This window comes from Gouania willdenowi, chromosome 6, assembly GCF_900634775.1.
Source record: "Gouania willdenowi chromosome 6, fGouWil2.1, whole genome shotgun sequence".
Taxonomy (NCBI): domain Eukaryota; kingdom Metazoa; phylum Chordata; class Actinopteri; order Blenniiformes; family Gobiesocidae; genus Gouania; species Gouania willdenowi.
The window spans coordinates 30,455,556-30,474,489 of record NC_041049.1 but is presented as its reverse complement, the minus strand read 5'-3'; the positions used below and the strand labels follow the sequence as shown (position 1 = coordinate 30,474,489).

The 18,934-nt window shown below is 38.5% G+C and overlaps 1 protein-coding gene across 3 annotated transcripts in view; it reads right to left on the bottom strand.

The window, feature by feature from the left end:
* LOC114466176 (solute carrier organic anion transporter family member 1C1-like) overlaps nucleotides 1-13,833 on the bottom strand; it is a 52,699-nt gene extending 38,866 nt beyond the window's left edge. For all 3 annotated transcript variants that reach the window (XR_003674394.1, XR_003674395.1, XM_028451734.1), the window contains exons 1-2: nucleotides 13,636-13,833; nucleotides 3,702-3,834 (exon numbers count right to left, since the gene is read on the bottom strand). Coding sequence is in view for 1 of the 3 variants with exons in the window: in XM_028451734.1 (XP_028307535.1) it covers nucleotides 3,702-3,788 (87 nt within the window). In the remaining 2 variants the exon portion in view is untranslated. The remainder of the gene's footprint in view (nucleotides 1-3,701; nucleotides 3,835-13,635) is intronic.
* Nucleotides 13,834-18,934: the final 5,101 nt, after the last annotated feature.

Here is an 18,934-nt window from a genome sequence, read left to right as displayed (position 1 = left end):
AGTATGCGTTTATATTTTTGTTCAGCGTATGAAGAGAGCAAGTAATGAGCATCAGCAGGTGGTGTTACAGAACCAACTGGAAGTGCTGAACATAATAATTTATACATTTATCAAACTGATCCAGAATCAGTATAATGATTCGGATCATCCTCAAGATCTAACAAAAAAAATCTGTCAATTATTGTTGAAGCAGTGGTTCCCTAACTTTTCACAGTCCAGTACCCCTGCAGACATTTAACCTGAAGCCATGTACCCCCTACATCTGCATACTTAAACATTAATGTAATGTCCTACACAATGTAGCCCTGCAGTGAAAACTGTATCTCATTTATACCCATTTTGTTGATATTTAATTACAAAAAGGAATAATCTGTGTAACACACAATAAAACATCTTATTCAGAATGATCAATTTATTTAAATAATTAACTAGCCTGGGAAGGTTTCATGAAGTTGTGCGACAAATTTTGCGCAAACACTGTGGCCGAGTATCTCTATGCGCACTTATACAGTAAATGTGAACCCATTATTACTCTCGTCATATCTGCATTTTTGATGACATTGTTTCTCTGACTGAGGCAGCATGAGGGGTATTTGCATCTTACTACTCGCTGCCGTCCATGGCCTTGCTAGTAGCTCAGCTATTCACAAGTGTACTGCTGCTAGTATCTAGGACTGCCATACACCTTGAATATTGTGTGTTGCTGTCACTGGCAGGTGATGTTTCAACTTAGGGCTGACTGGTAGCAGTCAATGTGAAAGGACATTTTATTTAGTATGTTAAGGTTTCATTTATTCAAACAACTGTTCCTTAGGAAATGCGCTTTGATCTCCTGATGCGTAAGTCAAGGAAACTTCAAAGTAGACATTTATGGGATAAAACCAGTAGGAATTGAATTTGAATTGATGGTTTGAATGATTGCTTTTAAAATCTGAATTGTCTAATTTGAAATTTAATCTATTGGTTTGAATGTGCATCATGATGAAACTGAAACTACGTTTCATTTAGAAGTAAGTAAACTTTATTTGTAGTGTTTTTCACAGAGAGAGCCACAAAGTGCTTCACTGTAATAAAACAAATAGGAAAGCATCATAAAAAAAAAGGAACAAATAGACAGTCAAAGGCAGCGTGAGTCAGTTGGACAAGAATGCTTTTGCAAACAAATGTGTTTCAGGCACTTTTTAAAGATATCCACGGAGTCCAGAGAGCGCAGGTCGAGTGGGAGTTCATTTCAAAGTCGGCGCACGGCAGCTTTGAATTAAAGCAGCTTTGATTAAAGCAGGTATGTAGAACCACCAACAAGTTCTGCCTCGACAACCTCAAGCTCCGAGAGGTGAGCAATGTAAGAGGGAGCATGACCATGTAGAGCTTGAACGGTTAGAACCAAGATTTTAAATTCTCCATCTGTTTGCCATGTCTCAGTAAGAAACAAAGTCCAGTTTTTCTCAGGTAAACAACTCGTTGAGCTAGAAAGATTTATTAGCTATGGAGAGAGCATTCAGGAGGTCAATCCGACTCGAGGGAAATGACTGCATTTGTGTCAGCTGAGCACAGTGGGATCGGCCTGAGCCATCTTCCGTGGTCACGTGACTCCCAGCTGCACCGGCATGTTGGCCTGTTCGTCAATATAAACACGGAGCTCCAGGATGATACCGATGGTCTGGCGGCTCGGATACAGGACCACGGTGCTGGGCTGTCAGGGAGCAGCGGTGGGAACATGTTTCCAAAACATATCCCACTGGAGAGGGACCGGACGCAGCCATCTGTAGGTCCTGCTCAAACGAGAGAAGCCACTATCAGTCCATGCGGCACGCTTCATCTTCACCTGGACACCGGAACCAGGTATTCTGAGGAGGAGGGCGCGCACATAATTGGTCGTGGAAATGCGTTCTTGTAGCTACACCAGTCCTGAAACAGATGCTCCATTTAATCCTTTATATTAAATAGAGAGTCACAATCGGCGAGCACTAAGACTGGCACGACCACATAACTCATGACAAAAAATACAAATAGCCAGCAGCGTAGCCGCAGTCGAGCAGCAACGCGCATACACAGGTGCCATTTTAGAATCGATGGCGATTCCAAGATGGCCATCGATGCCATCTCAGGGGGAAGAAGCACATTACACATCCAACTCATGAATGTAATCATCAAGCTCCTTGGCCATCCATTGTGGTAAGGCTCTCCAGTATTGCCTTGGACAGTTCACGGTCCTCCCTGCCTTCCAGTCCGAACATCTCCTCGGACCTTTCCATGTACTGCAGGATTTAGCCAATCGAGTACCGCTTCCTCTTACCTAAACAAAAAGTGTATGAAAAATGAGTTAGTACCTGTACTGTCCTCTGTTCATTACCAGTTAAGTTCATGCAAATTTCAGGATGAGTTAAAATACAGCATTGTTCTTTTTGTTTACATTGTCTAAGTATCAATAGCAGCAGCGTATAATTCAATTGATGAGCTGGTGGAGGGGCTGGGAAGGGGCGTGCTGCATGACGGTCCTAGAGATGCTGCCCATGGCACAGAACAATCCATGTTCACAGACGAGTCTAAAATTAATATAGAACGTAGTTTACCATATAGTTCAGGCATCATTGTTCAACTGGCAAGCAAAAACAGTTTGAGTCATTTTAGCTGACGTCACATTTACAACTTGATGAGGGAATGTAGTAACAATGTTTTCAGAGCTGGCGAGCAACACATTGAAATAAAACTTACCGGGTTCTGTTGCAGTTGCCTCTAGCGTGGAAACGTGAGGAGAGCACATTGCCCCGGTCGACATCTTGGCCGGGCGGTCTCCGAGCACGGTGTTCAGCATCTCAAAATGTGGGCTCACCACCCTTCCTCTGCACTCCAGCTCCTGCTTCTGGTCTCTGAAGTCCTCCCTCAGCTTATTAATTAGCTGATGCACCGTACGGGTGAACCGGGCGGCCGGCATCTCCCGCTGCAGCCGCTCGAATACGAGCTTGGTCTGGGTGGCAGAATTCAGTTTGTCCTCCACCTACTCATTGCACCAAAGTGCCACGAAGCATCGAGTCTCCTCCTCACTCCACTGCTGCTTGACAACTTTATTTTCCATTTGCTTGTATTATCGTTTATATTAGATTTTTCATTATGAACTTGAGTCAAGTCAAAAGAAAATGGCTTCAATGTTTCTTGCAAGACACTTATAACAACCCCGCCTTCCGCCATCCTTCCTCCCACCCACTTTGGAGTTGTGCCCTGGTGCAGCAGCTAGTTGGGGTCAGCTAAGCTCCAGTTTTTAGCTGCGAGAGCTGGAGCTCTGTTGGTGGATACAAAAAGAATCGTAGCTAAAACACCTGCTAGCTCCAAGTTAGCTCCAGCTCCTGCCCGATAGAAAAGCCCTATTAGTGACATTAACCCCTAACTGTTCCCTGAGTGCTATACTGCTACTCAGGAATGAGTTAAAGGCAGAAAAGAAAACGTGTGTGTGTGTACGTACCAGTGCATGTGACAATAAAGGTGATCTATCACCTCTGTGTGAGTGTAGTATATAAAATGACCATGAAAATTTGATGACCTTTCTTTTTTTAAAGAACACTGATTGTAGGGTTTTCTCTGCTGTTCAGAGTCTGCCTCTGTGTTTCCTGAAGACAGCGACAACCCATCCACACCTTTCTATTAAGCCAGGGTCATAAAATTGGTGGCGCCAAGCTATTTTCTCCACCTTCAAAGTGCAGTACCTTCAGATTTGGGTGACAGGAGCTCTTCACAGCAGAAGAGGCAGGATTGTTGTTTGGAGCCCAGCTCCCTGTGACAGTACTGTCCATTTTCTTCTTGACCTCAAAGAATTTCGTCTGTCCCTTGACCCTACACCTGTAAGGAAGAGCTCACATTTAGCCATCAGCACCAGACAACAGACAACTTAAAGCCACGTCTATTTGGATTTCCAAGCAAACGATAAACACCACAGCAGCCTCAAGGTTGAACAAGCATCACAAAAAATTTACTTGGGCTTCAGAAGAAGTAATCAGCATCATTGTGGAGGTTTCTTTCTGTACCCTCATGATCCAAAAACATGAAAGTCAGGTTACAGAGTAGACATAAGTGAAAAATTATTTGTTAAGACTCATTAACCTATACTGACATTTTTATATACAAAAATATTTACATATAGAAAGGCATTCAGTTTGCTTCTTTTCTCTGACCGTAAGGTGTCTATCACCCATGAAAACCATTACTAAAACCATTATTAAATGTAGTATGGGAAACAAGACAAGGTATTCTTGGACAGGGTCAGTATTACCCACATGTAGCATTAGTGCTGTCCTGCTCATGCTCTGAGAAGACTGACAACACCCTAAGGTAGGGCTGCTCGATTACAGAAAAAATTATAAAGATTAATTTAGTCATGATTGAAACCACAATTATTCAAATGATTAATTGTCAAGTTATTTATTTTTTGTACAAAAAAAACAAAAAATATTCTTTAAACATAAAAAAAAAATCCTTCAAACACTAAAATCAAGTATGTTCACTTTTGCACAAAACATAACACTGATGTGTCTGCTCTAGGTCTTCATCAAACCCAAAATGTTCCCATGAGAGAATTTGACTTGCTACTTGTTTACCAAGCATTTTTGCTGCATTTCTCCTGCCATATGTCAAGACCACGAACAACAACTTTCCTTTGTGTTGGCCTGCAGGCTCGCTTTGGCTTTGAGAGGGGCGGGGCGGAGGGGAGGAGCTTGCAAGTGCATGGATTAAACAACTCAGTATTAATAACATGTGTGCCAAGCTTTATTTGTAGATGTCCGAAAAAAGTGGGTTTGTTTTATTTAGCGAATAAAAATTGTGCAAAAAATAAATATATATATATTTTTTTTAATAATTTTTTGTAATAATTGTTATTTTTGTAATCATTAGGTATAATAATCGAACTCGTAATCAAATTTTGATTAATTGAGTAGCCCTACCCTAAGGAATAGATGAAAACGCCTCACCGACAGACCACAGGTGAACAAAGACGAGATGAAGATGGATCTGAGGGCAGTGGAAAATGATCGGATCATATATATGTACTGTATATATATTTACATACATACACAGAACATCATCTCAGGCAGAGGAGATGCTTTCCCAAAAAAAAAGAAATAAAAAGCCCACAAATATGAAGGGAGATATGTGAAGTTGTAAAATGTGGTGTAAAAAGAATCCACACGTGAAATAAATTTAATGTCACAAATGATGGGAAAAAAATTTAGAGACTGATATTTACAGTGGTATGCAAAAGTTTGGGCACCCTTGTAAATGTTCATGATTTTCCTTAATAAATAATTGGTTGTTTGGATAACAAATTCCAGTTAAATTTATCATATAGGAGACAAACAGTGATATTTGAGAAGTGAAATAAAGTGTATTCGATTTACAGAAAGTGTGCTAGAATTATTTAAACAGAATTAGGCATGTGCATAAGTTTAGGCACCCTTGCATCTTATTGATTTTAATACTCTTAGCACTAATTATTGGAACTCAAAATTGTTTTGGTAACCTCAGTGATCCTTGATCTTAAGGTCTGGATTCTGGTGGGAGGTATTTTGGACCATTCTTCTCTGCAGATCATCTCTAGTTCAGTCAGGTTTGATGGTTTCCGAGCATGGACCGCCCGTTTTAAAGCACACCATACATTTTCAATAATATTCAGGTCTGGGGACTGAGACGGCCATTCCAGGATGTTGTACTTGTTCCTCTGCATGAATGCCTTAGTAGATTTTGAGCAGTGTTTAGGATCATTGTCTTGTTGAAAGATCCAGCCCCGGCGCAACTTCAACTTTGTCACTGATTCCTGGACATTGTTCTCCAGAATCTGCTGATATTGAAAGGAATCCATGCGCCCCTCAACTTTAACAAGATTCCCAGTGCCTGCACTGGACACACAGCCCCACAGCATGATGGAACCACCACCAAACTTTACTGTAGGTAGCAAGTGCTTTTCTTGGAATGCTGTGTTCTTTTTCCGCCATGCATAACGCCCCTGGTTATGCCCAAATAACTCTATTTTAGTTTCATCAGTCCACAGCACCTTGTTCCAAAATGAAGCTGGCTTGTCCAAATGTGCTTTAGCATACCTCAAGCGACCCCATTTGTGGCGTGTGCAGAGAAAAGGCTTTTTCCGCATTACTCTTCCATACAGCATCTCCTTGTGTAAAGTGCGCTGAATAGTGGAACGATGCACAGTGACACCATCTGCAGCAAGCTGATGTTGTAGGTCTTTGGAGCTGGTCTGCGGGTTGACTGTGACTGTTCTCACCATCCTGCGCCGCTGCCTTTCGGAGATCTTTCTTGGTCTTCCACTTCGGGCCTTAACTAGAACTGTGCCTGTGGTCTTCCAATTCCTCACAATGTTCCTCACAGTTGAAACTGAAAGCTTAAATCGCTGGGATAGCTTTTTGTATCCCTCCCCTAAACCATGATGTTGAATTATCTTTGTTTTCAGGTCATTTGAGAGGTGTTTTGAGGCTCCCATGTTGCCACTAATCAGAGAAGATGCAAAGAGGAAACACCTAGAATTTTCCTACTTAAATACCCTGACTCATGATTGGATTCACCTGTGTATGGAGATCAAGGATCACTGAGGTTACCAAAACAATTTTGAGTTCCAATAATTAGTGCTAAGAGTATTAAAATCAATAAGATGCAAGGGTGCCTAAACTTATGCACATGCCTAATTCTGTTTAAATAAATCTAGCACACTTTCTGTAAATCGAATAAACTTTATTTCACTTCTCAAATATCACTGTGTTTGTCTCCTATATGATAAATTTAACTGGAATTTGTTATCCAAACAACCAATTATTTATTAAGGAAAATCATGAACATTTACAAGGGTGCCCAAACTTTTGCATACCACTGTACATAAAATTACAGCTGCAAACTTGTAATCCAACATTTATTCACGTTTTTTTAATTACTTGCATAAATGGTCGTTTACAACCACAACTCTCCGGTTACAACTTATCGAATCTGCCGCTACAGATGCACAAACTACTTTCTAGTGTGAATCTGCGCTGCTTGAATTTTGCAACACATTTTGCAAGACGTCTGTAGCAAAACTGATTCGTGCTCATAGAAATGGCCCCTACTCTCCCCTCCCCCCATGTATGGGATTGACCAATCAGAAACGAGGATTTGGAGACAGAGGGCTGTGTCTGTTTAGTGCAGCAGCCGGTGATATGACTGAAAGTCTTTTTTCTTCACTGTAAAGACAAGATGCTGTAATTTGCCTCCACAGATTGTTTGAAAAAGGTTGTTTGTCATTTATGAACAAAAAGAGTCACGGAGAGTGATCTTTATTTTTATGAGACAGTTAACAAATGTTCATTGTTTTATTGCTTCGTCACGATACAGATTGTAGATTTTGTAAAATACATTAACCACTTGGCCACTGCATCAGCTGTCAGCTCTCGATTATCATCTCCACATAGCATTTACCTAAATTTAAACAAGGAGAATCACTCTCCATTAGGAATGTGTAAAATGTTATTGTTCATGATTTATCGTCAAAAATATTCTCATCGGTAAGAACATGTCATCCCACGATATAAACGATAAATTCCCAGTTCGAAAATTAGCGAAGGTCACAGGCCATTTGTCCCTCAATTTAGCCAAGAATGCTCATAAAGACTTTGATCCACGGGCCAAAACTACCCCCGTTTGCTGTCAACTTATTATTCTCTGGAGCGGAACGCTGTTCACGGCAGCTCCGTAGCAGCGGTGTGCACCACCGCCGCTTCTGCCCCTCAACCCTCACACACCCACCACATTGACCGCTATTTGGTTAAAACCAGACAACATCCAACAAAGTGAATCAGCTTAAGTTCCTCCGTCAGATCCACCCAAAGTTCCACAAACACGGAGACAGAGATGAACCCGCAGCAACGATTATGAACTGGAAACTCAACTAAAGCTAACTATGCTACGCTAATACACCGACACACAGACTGGGCTAAGAGCTAACGCTAACCACTCCATATAAATAATAGACCACGTATAAAGTACACGTCTTACTGTCATAAAGCCACAGATTTGTTTATGGTCAGATTTAACACTTGTATGAAAGAATAAAAGCTAGACATGCCACACATTGTGTGAAATAAATGTTAGCATAATATTAACTTGTGAAACGCAATATTTTTTCATTATATTTCACGTGTTCACAGACAAAGCTGGTCCCATTAGACTAATGTAACTATTGAGATTATTGCACCTAAATATACTGAATGATTAAATCACTTGATCAGGTTTAATTTTAGGAAATCAGTTATTTATCAACCATAACTTTATGTAACTCACAAGATTAATGAATCAAGATTCAGCAGCAGTAAAAACACTGATGGAATTACTTTTGCTTTTTATGTGCGTTTTATTTTTTTTAGAAAATATCATTTTAATGAGGAAACAAATTAATTACTTACAATTACACTAATAAAGTGATCCACATGCACAAATATATTCCATAAAATATCAGCTCACGAGCTCTTTGAGTCAGCAGTTATTGTAGCCTTTTTTAATGTGTCTAGTGTTGATGTATTCGGATGTATTTGTGTTTGTAAGGAACCTGTTTACACTGTAATTTTTGATTTATACATTTTTATTTATCATGAAGTTTATCGTTATCGTGATAAAAACCAGAAATTTCTGCAAGCATGAATTAGTTTTGCTACAGACGTCTCTCAAAATGTGTTGCAAAACTCAAGCAGCGCAGATTCACACTAGAAAAGTAGTTTGCGCATCTGTAGCGGGAGATTCGATAAGTTGTAACCGAAGAGTTGTGGTTGTAAACAACCATTTACGCAAGTACTTAAAAAGCATGTGAATAAATATTGGATTACAAGTTTGCAGCTGTAATTTTTTGTGTAAATAGTCTAAATGTTTTCCCATCATTTGTGACATTAAATTTATTTCACATGTGGATTTTTTTAAACACAAGCTTACATCACATTCTAGAACTCTCACATTTTGCAACATATCTACCTTCATAACAAACTCTTGTTTTATGAAAACAGGCTGAAAAGAATAACCTATTTCAGACCCAGCAGTTACTGTTCCAGAAACATTCAAAGCTTCACTCATCCAAGCCATCTGACCTACATGACCACTGAGCAACAGTCGGTCCACTGTGTTTTCTGAAGTCCACAGTCAACGCAGCCAGGAAATCTTAGAGCACTTCATGCTTCATTCTGCTGACAAGCTTTATGGAGATGAGGATTTCATTTTCCAGCAGGACTCGGCACCTGCCCACACTGCCAAAGATACCAAAAACTGGTTCAATGACCATGGTGTTACTGAGATTGATTAACCAGCAAACTGGCCTGAACCCCATAAAGAATCTATGGGTTATTGTCAAGAGGAAGATGAGAGACACCAGACAACAATGTAGATGACCTGAAGGCTGCTATCAAAGCAACCTGGGCTTCCATTACAACTGAGCAGTGCCACAGGTTGATCACCTCCATGCCACGCCTCATTGATGCAGTAATCCATGCAAAAGGAGGCCCAACTAAGTATTGAGTGCATAGAAATGAACACACTTTTCACAAGACTTACATTTGTTTAAAATATATTTTTTTAGTTAGTTTTCATTATCTGTAAGCCATAATCAAAGTTTCAAGAAACAAAGGCTTGAAATATGTCACTATGTGTAATGAGCCTTAATCATATGTTTGACTTTCTGAAATGAGTCACCAAAAATATTGAATTTTCATAATATTCTAATTTTTTTAGATGTACCTCTATGATTAGGTTAATTGTTGTTTGAGTCTTGTATCTTATCTTCCTACATCCTGGGGTGTCCTATGAGACTTTGTAGACCTTTTTAATAGTTCTAAGTAGTAAATACCAAGTGGAGACAAGTTTGTCTTAATTTTTTTGTAAATAAATGTAAATATTCTTAAGTACTGAGGAGTTATTGTAATGACTAAAATCATATATTTATGGATAGTGAAGGTATATGAATTGTGTTGTGTATAAATTCATTATATATGTATTGTGTTGAGATTATATGTCACCTGTGCATTTGGTACATGCCATTGTGTAATTGGTGCAGCAGATGTATGCAAGGTCATTTAATTTGTGTGTGAAGGGGTACACTGCAGGACTTCATAAATAAAATTAGAGGAAAGCAATCAGAAGACAAAGGATCAGCATGAAAAGAAGAGGGAGCAGAAGAGAGAAGACAGTCATACGGTCTCTAATTTTCAGCTTTAGAATTTCCCAAATTCTGTTCCAGGGTATAACCATATCCATATCATGTTACACTTTCATATTTCTTTGTTTAGATGAGGTTAGTCACTATTAAACTTCTGGAATTGTAACAAAAATGTAAAATAGGGTTGACAGAGTCAACTACTGTTATTAATAACATTTTATATACTTCAGAGGATTTTACAAAGACAGGATGCTTACACTGAAATCATGTGAGATTACATAACAAAAGTGACATAAGCCACAATGCTACACCCTTGGTCACCTGTTTAATGGGGAAAACACTGGAAATGTATGACATAGTCTGAAGACATTGTTTGTGAAACCTTGAATTACAACCAATCATGTTTTGCATGTAATCCCCTGCAGCCATGTGATTGTAGATGCTTCTGCCGTCATGTGTCACCAGGTGAGATGACCACCAGTTGAACTCAGTGGCAAGCCATCAGGGCCCGCAAGGCCTTCTCTGTTAGCCTAAACACCAGATTATTATAAATATGTATTATCAAATTGCTTCTGTTAGTTTATTGCCTTGGTTTTTCTGTGATTCTGGTCTCAGAGATTTTATTCAATCATATTACAGCCATTATGCATGTCCAGGGTCAAAGAAACCTGGCTGCACGATAGGGATGGGCGATATTGACAAAAACAATTATCCAGATAATTTCTGGTATTTATCATGATAACGATACAAATAACAATAAATAAAAACTATAAATAAAAAAAATTGACAACTTAGTGTTAACAGGTTCTTTACAAACACAAATACATCAACATTAGACACATTTAAAAAGGCTACAATAGCTGCTGACTCAAAGAGTTCATGAGCTGATAATTTAATGGAATACATTTGTGCATGTGGGTCACTATTAGTGTTATTGTATGCAATTCATTGTTGTTGACAACAAACTTGTGTTCAATTTTGGCCTGCGGAACAAGGGTTTTACGGGCATTCTTGTGTCAAAGAACCCTAGAACTAAACATGCTCAAGCTGAATAAACAAAACATGCAATGCACGTACACACATACAAACACAGACACTGTCAGAGCTGGTAGACTTGGGAAGAAGTCGGCGCTCAGCCGCTTTGCTCCAATCGATCGACATTTTGTTTGTGCACAAATACAAGTGAAATAACGCCATATCACATAAAGCAAACAACTGTTTGGTGTAAATTAAATGATAAAACAATGCAATGGGAGCATCTACTGTACATCAGTGGTCCGTGTCTGCGTGAGCACGTCTGGTGCGTGCTCACGTAGCTACTCAAGGTCTTCAGCAATTGGTTCTGGCCACACACGTGACTCTAGCTCGCCACAGTGATTAGCTCTGCCACACACCAGAGCAGAGCAGTACAGTGATTGGCTCTGGGCACACATAACTCTAGCGGCTCTACTTCGCTCGCAGTAGTCAATTTTATGAAATTATTCATTAATTGTAGCATTACTAAGGATGTAACGATTAATCGTAAGGCAGTTAAAAATCGATTCATAGGTACCACGGTTCACATCGATGCTCTGAAAATTGAATCGCAGTACTTTTTTTAACCAGCAGAGGGCGCTATATATTAATCCTTCCAGAAGCGGACGTGACGGGCGGAATCTGCTACTATTTTCTTTCTGGCCGCCATTTACTGTTAAACATGCTCATAAATAATTCTTTACTCCTTTAGCACCAAAAGTATATCTGTAATATTACGTGAATATCTGTAAAAGTCATGTCTTTCTATTAGCTCTGTCTGCTAGCATAGCTTCTCTTCTTCACTGGTGGAATAACTGCATGCCAACCGACTACTGGGTTATCAGCGCCCTCTGCTGGTCTAAACAAATATCTGACGTAAATACAGTAAAATGACTTTTTTTTTTTTTTAAAGTCCAATCGTTAAGGCACAAAATACATTTTCAGTTGCACTTTTAAAAAGAAAAAGAACTATTAGGCAGTTTTGAATTGTTTATTATAGAACCAGAATTTAGATTAATAGGCTTCTTCATTTGTATTATTCCTTTATTTCATTCAAGATTTATTTTTAGTTAAATTGCATCATTTTGAATAGTTTAAGGGATTCTTTTGACAATGAAAAATAAAAGGAAAATAGTACAGTATTTTCCCCAAAAAAATAAAGGAATATTTTTCAGTCATTTGTCAACATTCCCATATTGTAAAATAAATCGTGAGAAAATCGTATCGTGAACCCAGAATCGTGAATCGAATCGTATCGGGAGTTGAGTGAATCGTTACATCCCTAAGCATTACAGTACAAACAAATGTGACGTCACAGCTTTGAACCAATGCTATGTAGCAAGTATAAGCTCTGTCTCTGAACACCAGAAGTTTGAGGCAGACAGACACACAGTCCTTACTTTTATAGATACTTTAGAGCAGGGGTTCTCAACTGGTCTCACCCTGGGACCCACATTTTGCCAATGGTCATTAAATCACGACCCACTGTTTTTTTTTTTTTTTTATTCAACCAAGCAAATGGAATTTTTCAAAAATATTTAATTTAACAAAAAACATAAATCTATCTTTTCTTGTGCAACATAAATTTTGCAGCATGCCTGTCAAAAGAAAAGCTTCTTTCAAAATAAAAGGCAAGTCCAATATCTGATATATTAAGTATTTATTTCTTTTTTGACCAGCCAGTACAGGTCTGCGACCCACAGTTGAGAATCGCTGGATTAGAGCATCAGTGCTGAATCTTCCACAGGACGTGTTGAGATCCAGCTCCTGCATCCCAACAGAATGCATGTACTGAGCTATAAATGCAAGCAGCACATTATCATTGCCCTTTTTCCCAATAATAATATACAGAGTACTTTTAATCACACCAAAATGAAAGTTTTAACAAAGCCAAACTGCGCCCATAATGTGAGGAATTTAAAACATATGGCACATTCTGTTATTGTTGCTAAGGATATAGTTGGCATAGTTTTCATACACCATGTTGGCTGCATTGACGACCAATGGAAGCCAACTGAAAGTAAAATAGAACAGTGTTTCTGCCTCACATCACCTAGACAGTTGGAGGCATAGGCTTGACTTTTAAAGGTGCCCAGTTGACAACCACTGGTCTCGTGGGCACCATGCTCAGGTGGGCATTATGTTTCGGCTGACTGGTCTCGCTATACACGCGTTTACTATGTTTAGAGTTTCACCGTAACATTAACGCAGCCTCATTGAGCAGAGAAAACTTTGGAGGTGTGATACCTGCAGAGAAACAGCACATGGTGGCAGGGAGTGGGTGTGTGTGTGTGTGTGTGTGTGTGTGACCAGCCCTGCCCGGCAGACAAGCACTGCACCAGACACCTCGTGCCACCAGAATATCAAATGTTACTCACATTTACTTAACACAGGTGCGTGCGTGCGTGCTCAAATAGAAACACGCACACCGCGTGGTTTGTTATCCGCTGACTTACCAAACTCGGTCTCCAGCCTTTCCTTTCCTTTCGTTCACTCAGACCACAGATGCATTAACGCACAAAGGAAACAATCAGTGGAATCAAATGCAGCCGTGGAAATAGACCTACTCCCGGTTGGCGGAGAACAGCGTGTCTCTCATGATGCGTCCGTGCACGTCCAGACAGCAGACAGACAGACGCACGCACGTACGTACGCAGCGGCACGCGGCCAGCCTCTCCACGCACGCACGCAGCAGATCCCTGTTGTGAACGAGCAACCCACGTGTGTGCTTCTTCTATGAACATTAGGTCCACCTTTAGGTTCTGTTATTATATCAAGAAAACATGTTCTAGTGATACATACTCTAGTTATTTATTGAATAATTATTTTCCAAACACACTGCACACACTTTTACAAAAAAAAAAAACGAACTTTTACAGAAGATATTTGAATGTATTTAATAAGGTGTCTGTATACTCATATCTATCGATATATCATATCACATAAAGAAATGAAATAATTGATACATTTTTCAAGAAAATATATAGGTTGTTCAACATTGTGGTCGCCTCGAGTTTAAATGGGGTCACCTGGGGGTCACCTGAAATGTCTAGTAATTGATAATAAAAATTAATTACTGATTCAAAATAAAATGTTTGAATTATTATTCTTTTTCAAATTAAAACAACACACAATCGTAAACAACTGTATTCTATTCTTTCACTTCATCGAATATTATACTTGTTCAAAAACAGACAGTTCAAAAAATATTTGAGCTGCCACTCCAAATACAAAATGGGGTCACGATCCTAAAAAGGTTGGGAACCACTGATATAGGCTATATTGACATTCAGCTTACAGGAAACAATCCCTGTTAGTACGTTAATAATTATTTGTGAATTTCCCTCATTTCAATCTAATCCAGCATCTTTTTGCTTGACAAACTCATGAAAGTCGCACTTCACAGTTTAAACGACTTAATACAGGAGTCACAAAACTTTGGGCTGCATAGCTTTTTATCAGTTTCCCATTGCTGCCTTTGAAAAAAACTATAACAAACCAAGCCAAAGTGTGTTTTTACAAGTTAAATATTTATATTTAACAAATGTTTCTGTGGAACCAAGGGATCTGTTGCTTAGAGCCAAATACAGCAGATATAATCTAGTCCAATCAAAGGACTTTAATCTATTGTTTAGAGATGTTCCGATACAACTTTTTCATTTCCGATATGATACCGATATTGCAGCCTTGTGTATCGGCCGATACAGATATCAGCATGAATCATCTATTTTTTTTACTTAAATAAAAATATAATAATTACTTATTTTGTAGTGTGGAATGTTAGAAAAGGCTTGATCAAGTGATGTTACTCAGAGAACAATAGACAGCAACAGTAGTTATGAGAAAAACTGACCCATTTATTATTAACCTATAGGTTACATACATTTTAACCTTCAACATAATATCTACAGTATTCTACATTTGAATATATTTTAAAAAAATAATAATTTGGTAAATCTGGAAATTTGAATTCGATATCCGATATTCGTTGTCAGGCTAATATTGGACCGATATCCAATATTGATATCAGATCGGGACACCCCCATTATTGCTATTTGCAAATGATAATTTTTCAAGTTAAAAAAAGACATACAGCACAGGTAGATATTAAAAACAACTGACACAAGACTTTTTTCATGTAATTCAATGTATTCACATTACAACATCCACATGGTTCAGTTTGTGACAAGGACTAATGATCCTCATATATACTCACTGTATGATACATAATACCAGTATAGGCACTTCCAGTAAGTCTGGCAATATTGAAGCTACAGTATAGTGTCGAAATTACAAAATGGTAAAAATAAATAATGTTTGTCTAAAAGAGTTTTTGTAGTTTTAAAACGTCTTCACTGTACAGCATATATGTGTACAAAACAGAGCGTCGACCTTCAGCTCTCACAAACACTTTGTGTGGACATGGTCTTTATTAGTACATGTGGCAAGTGCATGAAGAATCGCATCATGTGACGACTATAGAAAAATACTCATCTGTTTTTTGTTGACATAGGTGTAAAGCTTGTTTGGTTCCCATGGTAACAATTAAATTACAGGTGTGGAAAAGTGCAACAGGTGATAGTAATGGAGAACTTGGAAATGATTTGAGCTCAGATGTTTCTGCACACACCGTGGAAGAAACTAAACTTCATTAGGCATCAGAGGGATGTAAAGAAGACATTTACACATCACAGTCTCACACCTTTTCCCCCATGACGCAGAATCAAACGCTCTACTAACATTACTATAAAAGTACGGAAATTAGAGTACATGCACTCTATTGTTTCTTCACTAGTGCATGAGTACACTTAACTATTGAAGCAAAAAGTGTCACTTGTACTTCAAGTAGGCGTTATATACTAATGAAGGGGTGGGGAAAAGCACATTCAGGCTTGCTATTGGCTTTCAAAAATATTAATACCAATCAGAGAGCTGGATTTGATTATAATCCATTCTACTTCATTTCCATTAGATCTACTGGTACTACTAGTTAATCTTTTGTCTTTACTAGAGCTGATAGTTAAAAACAGTCTACTAGTCCTACCAGTGAGATTTTGAGTGCACTAGTAGTACTGGTAAACAAACATTTTGTTTTGCTATAAAGGATTTTGGTGCACTATTGCAGTGGTTTTACAACGTGTTTGGCACACATTAAGTGCCACCTTTCTTTGATTTCTAAATCCATGTACACCCTTTGTCCGACTATAACATTTTTGCTCAGAATGCTATAAAAAAAAAAAACAACTATAGAGCATAATGATGGAATGAATGAGTGATAACACACTTTATAAATAATCTGATTTTGTAAATAAGTGGAATGAAACAGTATTTAGTGGCTCCGGAACAGATTTATTTATATAGTTTTTATAATTTCCCGTCATCTCCCACCTGGTGTGGGACCAAGACTGACCCTTGTATTTTCAGTTCCTGTTCTAATCAAGAAAATTTCTATTATCATTATTATAATTATAACTTTTAATTAAAAATAAACATTATAAAACACTCATTTCTTTATGCTTTGTTAATTTTACACTCTTTCTCTCTCAAGTACCCCCATGCCCCCATTTGAGAAACACTGCACTAGTGCACAAGTAGACCTTACTAGTAATGCAACTAGTAAAACCTGAAAGCTTTACTAGTAGGCCCTACTGTACAAAATTGTCTACTAGTGGTGACACGTTTTGCTTCACCAGTAAAGTGTACTCATGCAGTAAAACTGAGTTCATGTACTCCATGTTAGAGCTTAACTATGGTCGATATCATTGATATCAAATTTATGCTCAGACTTTCCATAGGGGACTCTGAATGAGTTCAAACACTGAGAGTACTTTCTCCACATCACACACTCTACAACAGCATGCATTCATAAGCAGAGTGTTGGGAGAGGAAGGGAACGTTTCATGATTGAATCCGTTGTTTTTCTGAGCTGTCATAACATCCTTTGGTGTTATGGGCTCTGCTCTGCTTCAGGCTTTGTGCTAGAAACCACGCCTGTGCACTGCCTCACTAACATATGTGTGGCCTTGTGCCTCCCCAGCATGTACTGTAGCAGCAGTAGTAAACAGGGCCATTGAGGATGCTGTGTCCTCTTCACTGCGGTCAGGACTAATGTGTGGCTACGGCGCACACTAATGCAGAGGTGAAAAGCACAGAACACCATGTTCTTCATGCTGCTTGCACATATGCTTCACACAAATATCCAGAAACCCAGAGTGGTCGTGCACACGAGATGCTCTACAGGAGCTTTTCACAGATGCAGGTGGTTAGATCAAGACAAGAAGAGCAGATAACGCAGTGGAGAGCATTTGTGAGCAGTCTCTCTTTTAAACAAATTTCATTATCAAGTAAAGTTGTGCATGATTCAAAGCCTGATAGGTTTACTTCTTGGTTCCTAATTGGAGTTGAAGGGCTTGGAGTGACTGGAAACAAGTTTGCAGCAGCAAAAAGACAATAAAAAAGTGGAAGACTGAGTAAAGTACTACTTCAGTTCAAATGGGAACAATGGAATAAGTATTTGGAAGTGACAAGTGGAGCAAATTTCAACCAATCACATAATTATCCCAGAGTTAGAACATTTAGATGACTTGGGTTTGCATCCTAGCTGATATTTTAACTTAGAAAATAGTATTTGACCCCTTTCAGCTAAAAACACTTCGGTAAAAATGTATCGGCTAGCTGATTGGCAGAGCTTTAAAGAATAACTAAACCCAAAAACCAAATTTTTCTGCTGAAAACAAATTTATTTGGGTATGTAATAATGTTAATTTATTTTTGCCCAAATCTTGGCCTTTAAGTCAAAGTATTAAAATGTAAAAGTGTCTGTCTTCAATGGGTTGAAACCCGCCTATTGAATATGAATTTGGCTATTGGCTGAGAATGGTGTTTGTGATGTTTTGGTGGCTTCTTACGTCATGAACCACCACTGTTGGCCCCGCCCCTATGGAAAGCCGAGTAAGTATTTATTATGCTGTGTTTTAAACTTGTGATATCAAGGATGCATAATAAATACTCAATTTGCTTTCCATACCAATCCTCCTATAAAAACTAGCACCTGTGAACTCTACAATCAGTGTTGAGTAGGTTAGATTGAGATAATTATGAATAGAGAGGTATAGTGAGTATTGAGCAGGTAGTTAGCAATGGCATAGCATAGATTGTTCTTTGGAGATTTTATACTATAGAGCAGCACCACCCATAATCAAGACAATTTTTGAATTTCCAGCCTAGATGCACATCAGCAAAAACCTCAGGGTTTAGTTATTCTTTAAATCATGGAAAAGGGATGTTTATTTTTATTTTTTAAATGTGGAATTCTTTCTGTATTTTGTATTAGTGTGCAGTGTAATGTGCAATATTAAAGCTCTGTGAAAAACACACACGTCTGATTTAGAAAGGAGATCAGTTTCACTAAGTGCCTTGGTGTAAAAGCCAATGAGCCGGTCAAATGTACTGTACATTTGATACTGTAAACTCAACACTGAATGCTTTGTAAAAGCCAGCACTGGAAGCTGGGTTGACTCTCACTAATTATTTTGCATTAATTTAAAGCAGAGATGGGCAACATTAATTTCAGCTTTTAGAATGATGACCAATCTGAGCAGGAACAAGGAATAAAAAAAGGGTTTTGCGTGATTTTGTTGTTTTGTGTGTTTTTTGAGTCATTTTGTGTATTTGTGTTGCCATTTTGTGGAATTGATTACATTTTTATTTGGTGTTTTTGTATTTGTTTTTTAATTTAGTTTTATATATTTTTGT